Source organism: Parasteatoda tepidariorum, chromosome 4, assembly GCF_043381705.1.
Source record: "Parasteatoda tepidariorum isolate YZ-2023 chromosome 4, CAS_Ptep_4.0, whole genome shotgun sequence".
Taxonomy (NCBI): domain Eukaryota; kingdom Metazoa; phylum Arthropoda; class Arachnida; order Araneae; family Theridiidae; genus Parasteatoda; species Parasteatoda tepidariorum.
This window is the reverse complement of record NC_092207.1, coordinates 32587228-32610138: the sequence shown is the minus strand read 5'-3', so window position 1 is coordinate 32610138 and position 22911 is coordinate 32587228. Positions and strand designations below refer to the sequence as shown.

General features: G+C 27.3%; 1 protein-coding gene across 1 annotated transcript; it reads left to right on the top strand.

Annotated features, from left to right (window-relative positions):
* Positions 1–1259: 1259 nt before the first annotated feature.
* On the top strand, positions 1260–20627 carry LOC107442876 (protein Wnt-2b-A-like). Its single transcript, NM_001323811.1, is given in 5 exon segments — positions 1260–1478; positions 8449–8690; positions 9690–9970; positions 17289–17547; positions 20284–20627. Coding segments are annotated over 5 exon segments (1113 nt in total). The 5' UTR covers positions 1260–1353; the 3' UTR covers positions 20490–20627.
* Positions 20628–22911: the final 2284 nt, after the last annotated feature.

Here is a 22911-nt window from a genome sequence, read left to right as displayed (position 1 = left end):
TTTTACCTAAATTAAATTTTATTTCCATTCATAATTTCCATCAGGATGTATTGCTTTTTGAGTAAAAACCAATTTAAACTAAGAGAAGTGTGAATATTTAATTCTGAAAAATAGTTAAAAATTTATTTGTATAAAAATTAAGTTAAATTTATAATAGTTATGACTTAAGATTAATACTACTAAGCTATAATAGCTTTTTAAAGAAATTCACATTAAACAAAAGCGATGTAAAAATGTTACAGTTTATGTAAACGAAATACTTCTAAACTTTTAAAATTAAAGAATAAATAGGAATATAACATAGAACAATATGTTTTTATCTCGAAAATTGATTTTTTGATCAAAAATTTTACTATTTTTGCGATAAATAACGTCCATAGTAGATATTACGATTTAGTATTGTGAAAACTAAATAAAATCAAGTGTTTCTTATGAAGATGCATTTTTTAGGACTTATTTTTATAAAATCTATATGCAATCTAAGCATAGAGCAAGACCTTTTAAACGCTTCTTCAGATGACATTAGGCATTAGTCATGATACATTAGACATTAATCACCTCGTAGTTTCAATAAAAAAAAATTGTTTTGAAAATTTTTATTATTATTATTAGTTTTACTTTGCTTTTTTATTTTTTGAAAAAAAATTTAAAAATTCTTTTTGAAATTATTTAGTCAAGTGCAAAAGTATGCGAAACATTTGCAATCCATTTGCGCCATTTGTTTCTAGTTTGTTTAAGTTTCAGTTTAAGTTCAGTTTAAGTTTTGTTTAAATTTTCCCTACTAAAAAAGTTTTCATTAGTTAAAAATTAAATCTTTTCGTGGAGCAGCTTAAAAACATTTAATTAAGGAGAATCACATATTGAATGATTTTACATTAATAAATACCTAATACGCATTCATACTACATTACAATATACTACCTAATATTTATGTTGATAACCATGTAACAATGTCACGTACTAATATCACATACTAATATTGTAAAATAATACTACATAATAGTAAATACCAAAATTTAAGTAATAATAAATGATATCTCTATAATAAGAAGTGAGATCAGAAAATTTTTTAAGCTCTAATAGGAATAAATATTCTAAAAATAGAGGATCCAAAAGATGCGTGAATTCCAGCTCTTTCTCTTCACTCTTGCCAATGATTGGTCGATATCATTTCTGAAGCTCCGCCCTTTTTGCTCAGTGGATGCGGTAAAATGTCTTTTGGTGACCAGTGATATGAAAAATGATCTAAAGGTAGAAAAAATATTTTAGCTCCCCAAAAGATGAGGTGGTTTTTTCGGCATCCTGGATAAATATATCGTTTTTTTTTCTTCGAGTTAACAAAAAATTGAAAAAATGAACCTTATTTTCAATTTTCTTGTGACAATGATAGTTAGATTGAAGATTTTTTTGAGTGCAAGAATAGCTGTTGTAATTTTGATGGCGTTCTGTTGTCCACAAGGTGTAATAGGATCATGGTGGTATGATATACATTCATATGATTCATTTTTCTCATTTTATTCAATAGTGGAAGTTTAAATTGAAAGTTAGAACATGATTCTAAAATTCCAAAATTTATAAAGTCACTTGTTTAAAAATTTGTATTCTTTTTCCTTGATTCAAAATATAGTTTTTAGACACTTATTAGAGTAAATGTATTCTAGATCTATAGTAAGTTGTTCAATAAACTAACAGTATACCCAGCTTCTTTATCTTATTTTATTCAATTGAAAAATTTTACAATTGAAATCTGAAAATGAGATACATAAAAACAGTTTTCTCTAAATATTGAGTTCTTTTTTGGCTTTAAAATATTTTAAATAAAGGAAATAATTTCGAGGCACATTTAAAACGAGTTACACCAAAAAGGCTATAATTAAAATTATTTGTTCAAAATGAGCTATCACTACGCACTTCTGTTGTCCTTTTGTTTCATTTTATTAAAAAAAGATAATCCGGAATTAAGAAATAGAATACAATACTAAAATTCCACTATTTATAGAATCATTTGCATAAATTGTTTGTTCTCTTTTAAAATATTATTTTTAGACTACTTTGAGAATAAAAATTACTCTACAAGTAAAGTTTGTAAGTTGTTCAATACTCAAAAGCTAGTTTAGAGCTGATAGATAGCACTGATCAAGCCTCTTTACCTTATTTTGTTCAATTAAAAAATACTAAAAACTAAAAATAAAGTATAAAAAATCTATTTGCTCAAAGAATTGATCTCTTTTCCTAACATTAAAGTATTATTTTTAAAAAAAAGATCTATTGAGACAAATGAAAAACGAGTAACAACAAATTGACAAGAGTAAAAGTTGTTCAAAATAAACTATTAGTACTCTCTTATGTAGTCCTTTTGTTTAAAAATAACTACATAAGCTCTTTTTATTAAAAGACAAAATTACAGAATTGAAAATTAGAATACGATTCTAAAATTCCAATATTAATAGAATCATTTACCCAATAATTTGTATTATTTTTTTTCAATTCAAAATGTTATTTTTAGACTCTTTTTAGAGAAAAAATTATTCTACAATTATAATTTGTAAGTTGTTTAGTATCCAAGAGATAGTTTAAAACTGCACTGATCAAATCTCTTTATCTTATTTTATTAAACTGAAAATTTTGAAACTACAATTTAAAAATCCAAAATCTGAAAAAAAAAAAATTTTTTTTTTAAAGAAATATTTTCTTTTTCTAAAATGATAATATTATTTTGAATAAAAGAAGACAAATTGAGCCAGATTAAAAACGAATTGCAGCAAAGTGACAAGAGTAAAAGTTAAGTTGTTCAAACTAAGCTATTGGTACGTATTTATGTAATCCTTTTGTCTTATTTTTATTAAGAAGCAAAATTCCAGAATTGGAAATTAGAATGTTTCTAAAATTCCAATATTTATAGAATTCTTCAATTAAAAACTTTTATTCTTTTTTCTCAATTAAAATTGCTACTTTAGGACACATTTTAGAGCAAAAATTATTCTACAATTATTCTTACGAAATTTTTGTGTACTCAAGCAAGTTTTAAGCTAGTAGTACACTAATCTAGCATCTTTACATTATTTTACAATATAAGAAAATTCTAAAATTATAATCTAAATGTATCAAAAACCGAGATGCTAAAAGAATTGTGTCCTTTTTTTTCTAAATTTAAAGTATTATTTTGAATAAAAGAAAATACATCAAGACAGATTAAAAATGAGTCATAGTAAAATGATTACAATAAAAATTAAATTGTTTAGAATGTAGTCCTTTTGCCTCATAATTAGACGATAAAATTTTAGAATTGAAAGTAAGGGTGCAATTATTAAATCTATTAAAATTTGTAAGACCGTTTGCTTGAATATATTTTTATATATGTTTGCTTGAATTATATTAATATATAATTTTAAGATATTTGTATTTATTTGTAATAATAAATGATAACAAGAAGGTTTTTGAATTCAAAACATCCTACAACAAGAGTTCGTCTGTCATTCAAAAACTAGTTTTAAGCAAATAGTATATAGATCAAGTGCCTTTTAGAATTAAATATTATTCTACAACTATTTATAAATTGTTCCAAAAATGAAATTGAACTTTTAGCAAGCAGTCTTATTGATTTAATTTTAAGATATCATTTAAAGTGTTTTATGCTTTTTTTTTTTAACGATACTATTTTTAGTTTCCTGTTTATGGGTAATTCTCACGAAATATGACAATTTACAGTCACTTACACCAAGATTTAAAACTAAACTACTAAAGTAACTTTATAAAAAAAAATTTCATGAATAGCATTGCTGTTAGCATTTTAAAATAACCTAGTACTAGCATCGACTATTTTGTATTTTTAAAAAATTAAATTGAACTTCAAAATTTCATGTATCTGGCATGTCACAAACAAATGTTTCCAATAATAACTAGTTTCAAAACTTCCCATAAGTTTTTTAATATCTAATTTTCTTTATCTCGACCGGTGCAAGCATTTCTAGAATATACGCAGAGGGTATTATTTACAAAAACTTCTTTTAACTTTTTTTTTCTGTCAATAATTTGTTTGTCACAGGAAAATCTGTCATTTTCCTGGCTACTTTTATTTAGTAACCTAATAAATCAAAATAGACAGAGCCAGCAATCAATCTTATGTAAATAGATTGATTAGATACTCTCCTATCTGAATATGTCTTGTTGCATGAATAAAGAACCAACTTTCTGGTTCAAAATCTATTTCAAAAATTCTTTCAAGGTGAGTAGGTTTTTATGCACAATTTTATTCTGTACATATCAGCAATAAAATTTTTTTGATTCTTTCTACAGTAGATAAAAAGAATTAATTTAAGTTATTTATGGTTCATTTAACATAAAGGCTTAAATTTTGTTACTTACTAATAACTTAAAATGAGGTTTTTTTTCAAACTTCTAAGCTAATATGTCATTTTCCTGGTATTCAAAATGTAGTGAATTTCAATTTTATTTTTTTCTTGAGCAAATGTCAATAAACTACACTGCTGCCTGAAAGACATTAATAAATGTAACTAAATAAATATACAAAAAAAATTTAGATTATTTTGAAGACTTTAAATTCGAAGAAATTTTCTGGTTCGAATTGTCTTGTTTCCTGAAAACCACCCTTATATGTCCAACAAAATTTAGAATTTTTTCTAATAAAAATTATTCAACTTTCACTTTTGTTTAAATAGAATAATCCTTTTTAGTATTTGAAGCAATTTTTTCAAAAAGTTAACTTTTTTCAGAAAATTTAGAATTTTTTTTCTTCTAAAAATGGAGAATATTTCAAAATTTACTGAATATACTTGATTTTGATTTAGTTTTTGTTTAACAGATGTCATTTTCTTGTTTTTTCTATTGACGCTCTGTCAAGCCAAGCTCGCCAGCCTTTGGTCTTTCTGATTAAGTCAAGAAGGAGCACCATTCGTTTAAGAAAAGAGCACTGGGGTGAAAGTGATACTTAGCTCAGAGCCCCTTGGATAGATCTCATTTTAAAGAAATTATTGATAATAATATAATTGATAATTAATTAATAATTGCTAATAAAGAAATTAATTCCATAAGTTAAAGCTTAACGACTTAAATTGTTTCTTGAAATTAATCTTAGATTGCATTGTGATTTTTCTTTCTTTTTTTACATTTAAAAATGGATTTTCAGGTATTTTAATAAGATTATCCTGAAATACTCTAAATATATTCCCATCACATCCATTTTTACGCAATGTATCTTTTAAAAAAGAAAATGAGATTTTGATGAAGCTGATGATGAAATTTTTGGCATATTTGGCATATTCGAAAATACTGTTTAGCTTAAAATGTTCATGTATGAATGTTCATTAACGAATTTTTTAGTTATAATTCATGAATATTCTGTTTGGTTGTTCTTGATATAATTTGTCTATATTTCATTTTAATATAATGAGTTTTAATGCATAGTTGCATTAAATACAGCTCCAACTATTATTTACATAACTTTATTTATTTAATTAAAATGCTTTATAACAATAACACTGCGTGGTAAACAGTCTGTGTTACTATTTCAAAACGCTGTTACTCACAAACATTTGTTTTAATTGATCAAAAAGCAATGAAATAATGCAGAATTTGATAATCAGAATCATTTAAACTTATATAGTAAAATATTCATTTTTAATTTTTCAATAATATAATATTCAGAAAATCAATACTTTTAAAAAATATATTTTTTGGTTTTAGTATGAAAAATAAATAAATTAAATATTGAAGGATTATTTAAGAGCGAATGAAACACAATGAAAGTCAATAATTTTTAATGAATTTAATGCCACTATCTTTTGTTGAAAATAAATTTATTAATTAATAATAATTTTTAAGAGTTATTGTGTTATGTGTCAAGTCTTTAAGACACAAAGTTATACAATGTACTTCGGTAGGTAAGTCAGAAAAACACAAACTTAAGAAGAACTATGAAACATACGTTAATTAAATATAATTGCATAATTGCGATTGATAATATACTAATAAGTTATTGTTCAAAACGTTGAAACAATCCGACAGCGTTATCCGTGAAGCTATTTATAAGGATTTAACTATTATTAGTTTTTTATTTTGATATTATAAAATAAATACATTATTTTTGTTTCATATTTAAATTCTAAAATTATGTATAATTTATGAAATTATATATAATTTATATAAAATGTAAAGTTTCAAAATTCTTGCAAAAATATTTAACCTACATTAAAACTCTTTTTTAAAATAATTTTGCAAAAATTGCCTAAATACAAAATCGTTCTTAAATCATTTAATTGTATTGCATCTTTGATTTAATATACATTCTAAAATGTATGCAAGTTATAAAAAAAGTTTAGAAATGCTCTCAGTAAATCAAATTATTTGAATACAAAATTATTGAATTATGATATATGCCAGCCATAAATTTCGAAAAATTAAAACCTTACTAAATATTTCATTATTATTAAAGGTTTACATACTTAAAGATAAATTACAATAAGTGCAGTAAGATGTAAAGTTAGCAGTACTTTTCAGATTTAAGCTTAACGTAGATTTTTCATATAAATTTAAATATTAAATTTTTAAAATGAATTTAGAAATTAATCGATACGTTTTCTTTTCGTTTCTAAAAGAAATTAGCATTTCTTTCAATTCAAAACTTAAGATAATAATACTTAGATAGATGAGATATTATTAAAGGTTTACTTACTTAACTATAAATTATTTTAAGTGCAATAAGTGCAGAAAGTTAGCAGTACTTTTCAGATTTAAGTTTAAAGTAGATTTTTCATGTAAATTTAAAAATTAAATTTTTAAAATAAATTTTGAAATGAATCGATACGTTTTCTCTTCGTTTCTAAATGAAATTAGCATTTCTTTCAATACAAAACTTGAGATAATAATACTTAGATTGATAAGATATTATTAAAGGTTTACCTACTTAACGATAAGTTATTTTAAGTGCAGTAAGTGCAGAAAGTTTGCAGAACTTTTCAGATTTAAGTTTAAATTAGACTTTTCATGTAAATTTAAATAATAAATTTTTAAAATAATTCTTTTTCTTTTCGTGTCTATAAGAAATAAGCCTTTTTTAAATTCAAAACTTAAAATAATATTACTTAAATGGATAAGGTAAAGTAGACTAGCTTTTAGTCTACATTTGCGAATGAAATTACAGAAAAATATACTAAATTAAAAAAGTCGTGAACATAAAAGTTTATAATAATATGTAGTTTACATTCTTTAATGCATAGAGTTAACAATATTCTAAAAATTATTTTGAAAACTGTAAAAATAAATTCTTTTAAAACTTAGCTAAGAGATTGTAAAAGCTGTTAGTCGAATGTTTGTCTGAAATTAACAATACAATTGTAAATATTGAGACAAAATTTTTAGAAGATACTATAATAGTTGTTTAAAATGAAATAAATTTGTTGTTTTTCTTAAAATTATGTTGTTTTTAATAAGTTTTGGGTTTGAAGAAAAGTGTACTTACACCCCAAAGCTTTAATCTTCAAGATTTGATTCCTTGCATAATGGACAATTATTTGTTTACTATGACATTTATGCATGTATTTAATTTGACCATTTTTTTCCAGCCCAGTAAGTTCGCGAACCAAAATATATAAAAAAAAAAAAATGAGACTGAATTGCGTATTGTATCATTTGGTTGAAAAACTTGCCCAGTTATAGAAAAATTAATTTTTTGTGTAATTGTGTAAACTGAGTTTTCGTTGACTGCAACTGTTTCGTGATTAGATATTTAATATTTGATTAAAGGAATTGGAAGGTATTAAAACGTGTGTGATATTTTGTTCTTGTATATTTCATGAGGTATAATTTAGTATAAATTATAAGCTAATGAATTAAGTGGATCTTATATATAAATGTGAAATAAAACTAACAGCTCTGCTATGAGAACGAGAAATTTTTAATTTTCCTTATCAAAAAAATTTCGAAAAACACCTTTTCAAAAATTATCCTGAAAATGGTGTATTATCCTGCTCTAATTCTGATAAAAGTCTCAGGGTAAAAGGAATTAACTTATATACTTTCTCAACTACTTTTCTTTTGTATCCAATTGTCGGGACTTATACATACATAAGAATTTGGAATAATTATGAATTATTTCTTGATTTTAATTATTTTTTTTTACAAAGTCTCGTGAAATTGTTAATTTTTAAAAAGTTTTTTTTTGTAATATTCGAGATATTTGTTCGTTTTAAAGCTCAGACAATTATTTATACCAAGAAGGTGTTTATAGTTTAAAATTACAGCTCTGCTTTTAGTACGAGACACTTAGATTTAGACATTTTTTAATTTTTTTTATCAAAAAACTTCGAAAAACACCTTTTCAAAAATTATCCTGAAAATGGTGTATTATCCTGCTCCAATTCTGATAAAAGTCTCTGGGTAAAAAGAATTAACTTATATACTTATATCTCAAATTCTTTTTTTCCCCTTCAGGCTCCTAAGCAGACTGCAAGTTTCTTCTGCCCTTTTTGATACTCAGATGCTTTGTGGTGGAATTCCTGGACTTGCCAGAAAACAAAGAGAGATATGTGAACAGCATCCTGACATTCTGTTGAGTGTTACAAAAGGTGCCAGAATAGGAGTTTCTGAATGTCAAGCACAGTTTCGAAATCAGAGGTGGAACTGCTCAACTCTAGGATCTGGTGCTTCTGTTTTTGGAAGCCATATGTTGAAAGGTGACAGCTTCAGGATATTTTTCTTTCAAGAATATCGCTTTTTTTCCTTTACTCTAAACACCGAAATTTTTTTACAAAGCTTTTTTTAAATTTATATTAAAAAAGAAATTTAAACATACATCTTTGATGATAAAATCTCAAAATCATTACCGTAACAGCTGTAATTGCTAAGTCAATCCACATTTGAGATATAATTATTATTTGATTTTACTATTTTTGCTATCAATGTCAGAAAATAATTCTAGTTTTTGGTATAAACTTTCTCAAGAATACATTAAATATATGTTTCTGACAGGGCTTGTGGGTAACATTCCAATAAAGGAGAATTTTTAAGAAGAAAAAAATGTTAATATTTTTGATCTTTAACTAAATAGCAATATTTTTGATATTAACAACTAAAACCAAACTCAGTGGCACGACAGCCCATAGAGGGCCAAGGCCTACTGTGCCCATCTCAGTTTTCTTGATCTTGGACTCTGGGGTGCAGGAGCAGATGTTCCGGCTAGGTGGTCAGTCGAGCGCGAAACCCCCATTGTTTAGTTCCCAAATATGCTTGGTACTCATTTATCGATCCACTGAAGGGATGAAAGGCTGAGTCAACCTTTCTCGACCCGAGGATCAAACCCAGGACCCGTGACACGGGAGGGCGAAGCGCTATCACTCAGCCACCGGGCGTCTTTTTGATGTTAAACGAGTATAAAATAAGAGATAAATAACGGCTCAGAATAAAAATTTTCTTAAATTTATTGATTTATCGATATGCACTACATAAACATTTTTTAATCATCCAGTTATTAGCTCCATAAGAGAAAAAATAAATGAACTTTTTCTGTATTGCTTAATAAAAACAAGTTTTTTTCTTTTGAAATTTTAAATTTTAATTTGTTAATGAGTAGCACACTTGTTGATTTCTGCAAGTTGTATTCAAGACCTATTATCTTAAATAAGTTTCTTTATTTTCAATTTTTAATTAATAAAAAAATCCTTCTAATTCTGTAGTTGACAGTCGAGAATCTGCTTTTTTGTATGCTATCAGTTCAGCAGGGGTGACGCACGCCATCATTCGTTCCTGTAGCAGGGGAGAGATCCCGAACTGTCCCTGTGATCCCCTTCGTCGGGGTTTCGGCTTCGACCCCACTGTCGGTGGATATAGTTGGGGTGGATGTTCTCACATATCTGCAGGCGTTAAATTCGCTCGACAGTTCATAGATGCCCGAGAAGACAGAAGAAAAGATGCCCGGGCATTGATGAACTTCCACAACAACAGAGCAGGAAGAAAAGTGAGGAAGATAAAGAGTAATATTTATACTTTTTAACATTATTTTAAGTAACAGTTATACTTTTGGAACTGTTACTAAGATTAATAATGAATAATTGATTTAAAATAAGAGACAAGTTGGACAGTTTTATCAGTTAATAAGGTAAAGAGTAATATTTATATGATATAATATACTAAGCAAGTAATATTAATCAAAATTTATTCATATATAATATAATATAATATATATAATATACATTATTATAAAATACATTATTATTACATTATTACATTATTATATAATGCATTTATATAATATAATATAATATAATATTAATCAAAGTGAGAAAGATAAAGAGTAGGGGAGAGTGGGGTCAACTGTAAAATGTTTTACTTAACTATTTTTAACTAACAAAAAATCCAATGTATTATTAGTATTAATTGACAGACGAGTAAAGTAGACTATCCTGTACAATAAAAAAAAAATAAATATCTTATTTTAAATGTTATTATATTAGTTATTAACAATTTTTGACAGTCGTGCACTTGTTACAATTGTCCCCACTTATGGGGTCAATTGTAACAGTTCATAAATTCAACTAAAACACAGTTAATTATACATATTATCATAATTGTGATATATTTTTTTATTGATCAAAATAATAGTGATATTTTAGGAGTAAAAATAATAATGAGCAGAGACCTAAAGGGTTAAAACTTTTAACTGTAAGGGGTTAAAAATTTTAATTTATGGTGTGAAAGGTTACAAATAAAATAATGCGCATGCAACATAATATAAATGATATAGGAAACTATTGGTGGTTCCTAAAGAGTTAAGTAATGGTTTGTAAACATAATATTATTTATTTTCAGCTGTTACAATCGTCCCTTTACTTATTGTTACAATTGTCCCGAAGACGCCATTTCAGCTTCATTTGTTAAAAACATTGCTAGTTAACTAAGAAAACTAAACTTATTTTTTTGAAATGTTAATTAAGGTGCCCACTTACATATTTGGTTAATAATTTTTATTTGTTTAAACAAAATTACTTTGTTACAATATAATATTCTAATACCAAAAAAAGTACTTACGTAGCATGAAAATATCTTTTGTGATGTAACACTTTCAAAAGTACATAAAAATGGTTGCCAGCAGGGGTGTACATGTAGATTTATTAAATACACCTTGTGCGCCACCTAGGAACCAAATCTAGAATCCAATACTCGAAATTTTTGCTCTGTTACAATCGTAACCTGTTACAATTGACCCCACTCTCCCCTAATATTTATACTTTTTAACATTATTTAAAGTTACAGTTATACTTTTGGAACTGTTACTAAAATTAATAATGAATAATTGACTTAAAGTAGGAGACAAGTTGGACAATTTTATCAGTTGATATATTTTTATTATTGAATTTTATTTTGTATTACAATGGTGTGTTTATTATCTATCTGGTGTAGATTCTCCCGATTAGCTCCTTAGTAAAGAGGGAAGATGAACAAACTATAGATATATGATATGGTGTCTGTCTTTTCTTATGTAGATTGTTATGCTGATTTCAAATTTGAAAGCCATTTTTCTCTATCTTATCAGGTTTTAAAGATATTTACTAAGGTTAATTTTCATGGAACACTTGGATTAATCATGGATTAGTTTTCAAAGAATACTGTTTAAATTTCAGTAGCTTGAATGGAATAGAGTTTAAATTTTGATAATTTTTAATGAGATATTGTTTAAATTTTGGTAATTTTAATGAGTTATTGTTTAAATTTTAATAATTCAAAAAAAAAAAATTTGCTTTCACTGTTTACAGCATTTAGTCATCTTTGCCACAAACGCTAAGACTTTTTGAATTCTTTCTCAATGAAGAACGCTTTATACTACAACCACAGAAAAAAACTATGAAGAAAAAAGTATCTTGCAGAAAAAACAAGGAAAGAAAAGCATTGGAAACAATTGGAAAAAAAGCACTACTTTAACAATTACACGAATTTAATGATAGATTTGATTCAGGCTATTAAGCATGAGTTCTATGAAATGAAATATTTATTTGAATGTAAATAGATACTTTTTCTTTAAAAACTGATTAATATGCAAACATTATTCGATGCTTACGGGAACGAAATTATGCATATTCTGAATTTTCTTAATTGTACAATTATATAATATACTTAATAGTATTGTTATATATAATGTATCAGTTAATCTCATGAGATTTTGTGATCAGTTAAAAATATTGACAAAATATATGAAATGTTTCATTTTAATGTTTTTTTTTAAGATAACTTATTAAAAAATAATTACCACAAAACAATTTGTGTAATTATTCGAATTCAGAAAAATTATGGAACTGTTTAAGAGTAATGTTTAGAGAGTTTGTAAAATGTCGTGAAGTAGTTTGAAATGCGTAAAGTTCGTTCCATGAACTTTGAATTAATCCCTGTTCTTTAGTTAATTTTTTTTTAAACAAAAAATATTCAATTTCCTTAAAATAAATATGTAATTACGTTAAATTCGATCCTTAAATGCTCTACTGCCCAAATCATATTGTACGTAAATTCATAAGTTAGTTAAAGTACTGTTTTTTTTTCTTCAAAATTTTATTTTTTTCGGTGCTTTTTTTTCTAAAGTTCTTTTCCGGGTTCTTTTCAGATGCTCTTTTCTTAGGTTTACCATTTCCTACTGTGAGGACGTTCAAGATGTGTGTAATACTGAAGTATACGTTAGATTGAGTATGTATTTTCAGTATGCATTGATTTAATGTGAGATGTATATTGAACAAAACTTTTCTATGCAGCATGCATATGATGTCACTTAATCTGATAATATGTTCACGATTTCTCAATTTAATAGTAAATAGTTTTATTGTAAAATGATGATGAAGTATATCGACAAATGTTTGAAAAAGTATATCTAAGAAATGGTGGGTGATAGAGATAAATGGTTCGCATATTTTGAATCAGCACATTTTAATTGTCTTAGAAAATGCATTGTATTCTAAGATATGAAAATTTTTTTTAATTTTGTTTATCAGTGTAATGAAGATATTTCGTTTTTTGTCAGATAAATATCATGTAAATAAAGGAAATAGTTTTAATTATATATTTCTTTTGCTGCTTCAAAGGAAAAATATTTATATGTTACTAATATTTATAAATATTTATATAATATTTATTGTAAGTTACCGAAAACCGATAAGATGCACATTCCCTATTTAATCTGCAGATTAACTAGATAATCTTTTAATGTGCGGAATCATAAGTTTTCACAATTTTCTTATACTGTGAAAAATTCCGGATCAAATTATGGTATAAAAGTACCGGCACTTTGGGTGCAAAATTCGAAATATCCGCTTTATCCATTTTTACTGTAAAATATAATACTGCAATTTTTACTGCAATATTTATTTAATTCGAATGATTCAGTGAGTTTAACGTAATTATTACGGCAAAAATATGGTTTACTTGATTTTTTGTTCCGCAATATGTTTTGGTAAAAATGGATCTTACGATAAAAAGTACCGGCTCCCTGAGTACCGGTACTTTTTACTGGAATTTTTACTGTGCAGGTAATGTGCACATTAACAGTCATCATACAGTTAAAGTTCACAAATTTGTTTTTCCTATTTTATCAACTAATTTCTGAATTGTTTGATTATATTGACTTGATTTATAAACCGAAAGACAAATAAATGTCAATTTCCTTAATTGTGAGGAAATTTTAAATCATCTAATTCTTTTCTTGGTTACATTTGATTAAAGTGATTGATGATTGGTTCGATCATCAAATGTGTAAATTATTTGATTGCAGTAACTTGATTTTTCAAGTAACGAAAAATAAGTAAATAACGTTACGTTATGTATGCTTTCAGAAACTGCGGAGTTGTACTAGCAAAAATTTTATTTTCACTTTAAAGAGTGCTCAGTAGGTCATACGTAAATTATCTAGGCAGTTTGTAGATTACCTAGGTAATTTGAGGAATAAATAAATTTTTTGTTATTTCATTGCATCCTCCTAGTTAATCTGCACATTTTAGATAATTTGTAGAATTCTACAATTGAGAGGTAAAATATATGTTTTATTTCCTGGAAATTTACATACGGAAAATGTGAAGGCTCCAGGTCTTCTTAAACCTAAATAGTGCAATATCATCAAAAACGTAGGGCGCATTGCTTTCGAAAGACGTTGGGGGGAATTTTTGGTTGTGTCAAAGGTTTATTACGAAAGGGAAGCATTTTACGGTTTTCATTTTAATTCTAGCATGAATAACATTTTCTTCTTTAGTCTCAATAAAAAAAGTAGCTTTAATGATTTTTGTTTCATTTTATTATTTTTTGACTAATATATGTTATGAGTTCTCAATACTTTTTTTTGGCTAAATTGCAAACAACACAAAGAACTGTGTGTCTGAGTTGTTATTTAATGAGTAAACTGAGTTTTGTAATCATCTTGCAGTTAGGGAAAACTTATATTTTTCTCATAACTGGTACATAATTATAATTGGTAAATTTTTCATAATTGGTACAGTAAGAATTGTCACATTCATCTCAATGACAATGTTTTTTAATATCAAGCAACAATATCAAACTTTTCCGAACATCATCAATGATGTTATTGTTTAATGACTTGAGTTTTGTGTAACACGAAAAGCTTTTTTTTAAAAATTGTTCCTTTTTAAATATGAATGTAAAATTATAATATTCTGTTTTTATTTTTTATTTATTTATTTTTTCAAACTGACCTACTGACTTTTAAATAAGTATAAGTGAAATATTTACATGCTCAAAAGCAAAAAAAAGTAAGGTCCTGTTTGTACTAGTTAGACAATAACTGAGAAATAAACTTCATAGCACAAATGAACAAGAATAAAAAGGTATCTGGCTGTCTCGGTATTTTTGCTGCTGCCACAACGAAACAGCCTAGACTATGAGAATGTACCACCATTACAGCATCAAAAGCCTGTTTTTTTTAAAAAAATTTTTTTGTGCTTATTATATTGTAAAGTTATTTAATTTAATTTTTACAAATACTATAAATACGAAGGCTTATCAATTTCCATGGATTTGAAGCGAGGATGCATCTAGTAAAGAATGCGTGAGATACTTAAAAAATGTGTTTAGATGCCTAATAGATAACCTAAACATGCTACATGAAGGCTCTTAATACCATTTAAAGGTTACTATTTTTGGATTCTGCAATGCTAAGAATTCTAGCTGTTATTTGTATAACTTAGAGATTTTGTATTTGATTTGTATAACTTTTAGATCATAAATCCTTATATGCAATAAGGTACTATATTTTCTCTTTTTTACTTTTCGTTCTATTTTTCTTTCTACTTTTTGACTTTTACCTCCCTTTTTCTGAAATAAATTATATTGTTTGAACTACTTTAGAATATCACATAAATTTTAAATTATATTTATTAAAAAATGCTATAGAAAAAAATAACCGTTAATGAATTATAGTTAAACTTACTTTGTAAAAAAGGTTTAGCAGCAAAATTAAAATTTAAAATGAATTTTCGTTGTGCCACGCATGGATCACTAAATATACTTATGCAATTTTTCTTTTTTTTAAATTAAACCTGTTATTTACAAACAACCCAAAATCAATTACGCAGTTGTTTTACTGCATAGTCAGGGTTGTTGCAGTGAAAATACTTTTACACTCCCTCATCTGTTAACAGGCAGACGATCCAAATATGTCACATGTTTTAAAACCCAGATCCGTATTTTACCAAAAGTTCTTAAAAATGCTTTTTAAGAACATTAATAATAAAAGAGTATTACCATTCCAAGGCTTACGATTTATGCTAAAATACTTAAAAGTAACGAAAAACATTTGTAGCTGAAATAAGACTTATAGTAAAATAAATTGAATACAGGTGTGTTTTATGCAACCTTTGTCTCGAAACTGTTTTTTCCCCAAAATTTGTTAGGAATAAAAGATTCTATGGAATTTATTTAATGTTAATAATAAGATTTTGTTTTTGTTTTCTTATGTAAATAGTTTTTTATATCTTTATAGTAAATAAACTTCGAATAAATGAGGAGATACTGGTATTTTAAAATGTTTACAACACTTTTAATTTTAGTATATGAATATATTCTAATTCCGTACAACCTCTAAGAAGTGCTCATATTAATATGGAATGTTGATACGAAATTGAATAATTTTTATCTTGATCTCAATAATTTTTAGCTTGATCTAGTTTCAAATTTTATTTACTAATCAGAACTAAAAACACTTCAGTTTCCAGATCAGTTTTGAAATTTGCTTCCGAAATTTCAAAACTGATAAACAATGTAAATAAACAATATACGTTTTGTGTAGCATTTAAAGAATAGACAAATTTATCTCTAAACTGTTTTTTTCTCCAAAATTTGAGGGGAGAATAAAATTCATAAAACTCAATTCATCTAGACCATTTTTCTTTACATTACTTAACATTGAAATTAATTTTCGTTCATAAAAGTATTCGGAGAATAAAAATATAGTCAAAACTACCGAATTATGGTGAAATTTGCTAAGTTTCTTTATCTATGGGAACCCCGAAAATCAAGGTAATATTCACCGAAGAGTCTTGGAAATGATTTTGGTAAAATTAACAACAAAATACTGCTTTATAATATGCTTTAAAATTTCGTAAAAGTGGTAAAATTTGATAAATTACATAAATATTCTTACATGTGTAACATAAATTTTTTAATTCAGACCAAAATTTTTCTTTAGATTTAAAAATACAGGTTATAGATGCAGATTCACAATTCTGTTTACTTCACAGAAAATATTTTGTGTTGATAGCACAAAAAAACATAAAATTTTAACTTCAAGCAAAATTTTTCTATAGATTTTTGGATTTAGATTGTAGATATAGATTCACATTTTGGTACATTTTACATATGCAGTGCAAACAGCATAATCCAATATTACATATAACATATAAAATTTTGAATTCAAATCACTCTTTTACAATAGATTTAATTCATAAATACATATAGATTCACATTTTTATATATTTTATATGGACACTGCATATGGTATAAAACATTTTCTCACCCGTAGCAAAAAGCTTTTGCCTTCAAACCAAACTTTTTCTAAAAATTTTGAAATGTAGATTATAGATGTAGATTTTTAATTCGGCATACTTTATGAATACAGTGCTGAAAAAGTGCCTCGCGGAACCTTAAATTTTTATATGAAATTATTTTCTGTATTCCTGTTGCTTTTTAAAATTTAGATTATCAAGGTATATTGATTGATGCATTTAATTTTTGATACATTTAATTTCTATTTTTGCTATATTTAATTTCTATTTTTGCTATATTTAATTCAGGCAGTACAGAAGAAGACACGATTGCAGTGTAAGTGCCATGGCGTGAGTGGATCCTGTGCTTCCAGAACTTGCTGGTCGGCTCAGATGGAATTTCGCGAAGTTGGGAGACTATTGAAGAGAAAGTACGAAGGGGCTGTGCAAGTGACCATGAGCAACCAGATGGCTTTGGTGTCTGTCGATGGAACAAAACCCTACACTAAACTGGATCTAATATATTTTGAGCCATCACCAGATTTCTGCGCCATCAACAAGTCGTTGGGTTTGTATTGAGTGTTAATGGAATTTTTAACATGAATAGATATATAGTTTGTCTAAAATAAGAACTCCCCCAGACATACGTCTGGACCTGTGGCGGTGACTGTGGTAACGAGATATGACTATTTCAAGTAGGGGTGCGGGGTCACTGTTTTGCAGTGGTTTCGGCTCGGGTCAGCGACTGAAAGGGAATCTTTCTTCTGTCTATTGTATTAGTCCCAGAGTGAAGCTACCCTCCCTAAAATGCACCATTCTTGTCTCCATAGCCCCAGACGGCCTCAGACTTTGTGGCGGGAGGAGTTCTTAGCTTTGACAAACTATACTTTCTTATTGACTTTCCATAACGTATGTTTTCAGATTCCTCTTCAGATATCACCAACCTTATGGCAAGTGATTTTTTTTCCTTTTAATTTGGTTTGCATAAAAAAGTTGGGTTAATCTCTTTTCAAACTGGAAATATCCTATGTCAAGCTAGTTTCCTTAAAAAATGAATAAAGGCTTGTAAAAATCTTATTTTTTTTAGCTTTCACTGAGAGCCTTGTTTTTTGCTTTTTTTTTCATTCTAGCTTTGTGCAGACTCTTAAATGAAACATTTTGTTTCTGCAGGAAACTTAATGATCAGACCAAACTTCACTGACAAAGTGTTAAAGAAAGTTTATAAAAGCAAATAAACCTTATTTCAGTGATGCACATGAAATCTAAAATAAACATTGAGAACGTAAATTTAGCCCTGGTTTGAGAACGATTTCTACTCTTGATTTGTGAATGATGATTCATCCTCTAGTCTTACATTGTAAAGGCAGATTAAATCTCGATCCAAAAAGGTTGTTAATGCAAGTTTATTTGCAAATCATTTATAAACCTTATTGGGATTTGTGATAAAGGTCGTTGCTGACATTAAAAATCCACCATACACTGCTATCTGGGCTAATAAATATGAAATTTTTTCCCCACCACATTAAGAGTTACAAAGTATTATTTAAGTGAGAAAGAACCAGAACAATTCAAAGCTGTGATCAACCATAATTGAAGTCAGAAGAAGCAAGGAAGGGATTTAAATCATCAATAGATAGTCAGTTTCTCTAGTCTACCTGGAGCGCAATCCTCTTACTCTTGGAACCACCTTTGAGCTATATCCACAAATAAATTGGTTTTAGATTATTTGAATCTCATATAAGACGCTTTTGTTTCTGCTAAATTAAGTAGTAATCTTTTAAACTTTGCATCACTTTTTCAATTTTATGATCGTGTTTAGAAACAAATTTCTTTTCAGTTGTTTATGACTGCTTTATGAAATTGATTGAAAGTCTTATGTTTCGAAGTGAAAATTATCGAATCTTATCACAGATCTGCCATGAAAATTCTCGACGGTTTTAATCGTTATTTCCTCATCACATTTTTTTTTCTTGTTGCGTTACTGAATAATTAAAAAGTAAATAAATTGGTACACTTCGTAATAGTGATGTTCTTTTCATATAGCTAAAATGAGCAGAACTAGGCTGTCTACCGGTTATGAAAAATTTCGTGACCTTTATTACAAATTCGATGATTTTCAAAGAATTTTGAGCAGACTGATTTTTAAGATTCAATTTCTGTAACGAATCTAATATTAGGGAACAGTTATTAATTTCAGGAAGAATTAGTAACTAGATACCCTAAAAGAGATTTATGTTTGAGTCGGTACACTCTGTGGATGGCAATAACTGTCATTTGCCAATCGCAAAAATTGTGCGGCAATGGCTGTCATTTGCGTCAACGTTTCAATGTGTATTGTTTTTTTCTCACTTCATTTATTACTTCTTTTATTTTACTTCACATTAAGAATAATCATTATAGAACATTAAGAATAGTCATTAAAAAACATTAAGAATTGCCATTATAGAACATTAAGAATAGTTATTATAGAACATTAGGAATAGTCATTATAGTCATAACATATGTGGCCGGAATAGCCTAGTTGGTAGGGCACTGGGCCCATGTCCAAGAGGGCGTGGGTTCGATCACCGTCGGCCGAAGATTTCCCGTGTAGTAAATAGTGACTGATGCACGTTAAATCTGTCGGGGTTACAAAGACCTCCAAGTTCCCATAACTAATCAATACCTCTAGGGGTACTGATTCAGGAGTTTCCTTGTCTTCTGGATTGGCTCAAAACTAAAAGGCTACGGAGTTGAACAATAGTAGTCGCAAACCTAATGTTGGGTAGGTTGTTCAACGACGGATATATAGTCATTATGGAATAGTTTTTTAGTTACACTATACAATTTTAAGTTATATCTTATTCAATAATGCATAATAATTAGTGCAAAGCTGAAAAACGTAAATGGAGCGTTTTTTTCTTGCTGCTATTTGTTTGTCCCATGTTTTTCTTCTGTCATTTTGTATTTCAACTCTGAGGAAGGTTCTTGTCTACAAAACCGAAATTATTGTATTTCTCCTTTTGCACCATTATATGTGCTTCAATGTTTTTCAGCACTATTCATAAGTGTTATAAAATGCATTCTATTTTCCTTTTTTAACAATTATGTCGATATAAAGAAATTTATTCTTCAACTCACATCCAATTAGTTTACGGCATTGTTTGATTATTGATTGATTAATTGATTATTAGATTGTCATCCATCTATAGTTAAAGAGGATATCATTTTAAATAGAAGCTGTTTAAGAGAAAGTTTTCTATGTAAAAATATAATTTGGTGTGGGAATAAAGTGTGTTAAGGTATTGTTGTTGTCATTTTGCAGGTACTCTGGGTACCGGTGGAAGAAGATGTGACCGAGATTCGAAAGGTGTTGAAGGGTGCGCCATTCTGTGTTGTGGCAAGGGTTACGACACTCGTAGAGAACTTTTTGCAGAAAAATGTTCTTGCAAATTCAACTGGTGTTGCAAAGTGAAATGCAAAGTTTGCAGAGAATGGAAAGATGTATATACGTGCAAGCACAGCATTTGAAAAAAGTATGTTATAATCTTTGCAAGACGTCAAACTCATGTCCAAGTTTTTCTTGCTGCTTTTTGAAGCATTTGATACGTACCAAGTACGATTAGTGCAAATATCTTTAGTACGGAATACATTTGTACAAATGCAGAATCAAAGTATTACTTAGTGCAATTAACTCTAGATTGGTCTTTCTGCATGTCACGTGACAAAACAAATGTCTAGGGCTTTGAAATGGACCTGTGAATGCTTGGATCAATGTAAAAGATACCACATGAGATTACCTTAGAAAGTACTGGCAACCTAAATGCGGAACTTTTTACCATAAATAGTATTTTTACCGTAAAATTTTATGTAACCAAAAATCTGTTATATTACCGTTATTTTTATGCAGTAATATTTACTGTAAAATCATCGAGTCACTGTAATAATAAATAAATATTACTGTAAATACATCCCTGTAAAATGCAAATATTACTGCAAAATTTTACGATAAAAATGGATTATACAGATTTGCACTTCGGAAGTTAGTACTTTTTACCATAATTTATCCGGAATTCCTTACAGTGTGATGACACTGGCAAGCTAGGCATTTTATCTTTAAAAGAAATTGTAGCATATGGTGAATTAAGGTAAGATGCTTAAAAATAATTTACAAGTTAGTTGTATTTGAGTCACATCATCATTTAATTTTTTATTGTCTTGGGGAAAAATTCTTTCTGTTTTTATTTAAATTAAAAACAGATATACAAAATTGCAAAGACGAAAAGTAGATATGAAAATTGTAAGAACATAATTGTATGCAATTTGCTATTGTTTTTCATAATTTTTATTGTTTCAATGACATTCTTCTTAGATTGATTGGAATCTGTGAATGCATTAAATCGAATTGTATGTGATTTCAAACCTAAAAAGCAAAAAAATAAGCTTTTGAAACTTAAAATAAACTACTGACTCAAATTATCTAAATGTACATTCATAAGTGTCATACGATTGCGGTCAATATTTAAGTTTTAGAAATTAAATGAATTTAAATTCATATAAAATAATTATTTCGTACTTTTATTAAGTAACAGAAACACAGAGATTTACAAACCGGATAAAGAATTTTCCCCAATGGTAAAGACAAATATGATTTTTTGCTATTTTTAAAAAAAAATATTTGACTTTTTCGAAAATATTGATGGAGCATTTTTGAAAACGTTAATTGAATTTTTTAGCTGATGTTAATCAATTCATTATCATGAAAACAAGAAGCTCAAATACTATGTTTTATTCTATAACATAATGTTTTATTAAAATTGGTTATGGCTAATAGAAATTTGTAATTTATGCAGATCATAAGTGTGCATTTAAAATGTTTTGTCTATTTAAAGTGAAGTAAGTTTCTTGGTGACAATCTTTCTCTAGTTCTTGTAAGTATTTAATTACACTTGGGGTGATATGTGTCCATGTGATTCATGTGTCCAACTGTTATAGTATTTATTTCGTTATGTAAAATAAATTTTAGCTTTATTTATGATGTGGCAGTTGATTCATTTTTCTTCTCATTTTCAGTCAACAATTTATATCTTTTCAATGTAGCATCTACTTTTGAATTTCGCTATTCAAAATATTAGCTATCTTTGATGAATAATTAGACTGTGAGCATTTCATTTTTAAGTGAGTACTAAAAATAATTATGTGATATTATATTATATAAATTGAAAGTTAAGTAAAAGACGCAGATAAGTGACATTCTAGCGAATTTGATTAAATGAGCTTCAAAGTTCATACGTTTCTCGCTATTGTTGTTTTGCTCAATATTTTTGTTTTTGTTATATTTGTGAAGACATAACTCATCAAACTTTTGAGGGTGTACTTATTTGACACTAACTTTCTTTTTAAAGGAGGATTTTTATAAATTTTGTGTGTAACATCTGTTTGTTTTCATGGAGGCTTTTAAGTGTTTTATAACGAATATAATTTTGTTTGAAAAGCTAAATTATATATATTTGGACTTTCATTCACGAAATGAAATTTTAAAAACCTTAATTAGAAACAAACTGGCATCAAATTTCATTTAGCTTTGTCCACAAACGATTCAGAGATTCTAAAAACGACTCAACATTTGCAGAGTCGATGTTGTACCGAAATTTATTGCTTTAGTTGGAAAGAGTTCCTTTAAATACCGCTGATAGTGGTGAGAATGTCCTTTCGTTACATTTAAATGTCTGTCTAAGACTAAATGAGCGTGTTCTTTTCAATTTTAATACGCAAAACACATTGGTAATATATAATTTTTTTTCATTAAAAATTAGCATTTTCCATGCAAAATTCACATTTTTTAAGTTATAAAACTGTTATGGTATTTTTTTTATCGTTGTAAACGATACGATCATGACGATACGATACGTTGATACTATTCGTAACGATATATATATATATATGTTATGAG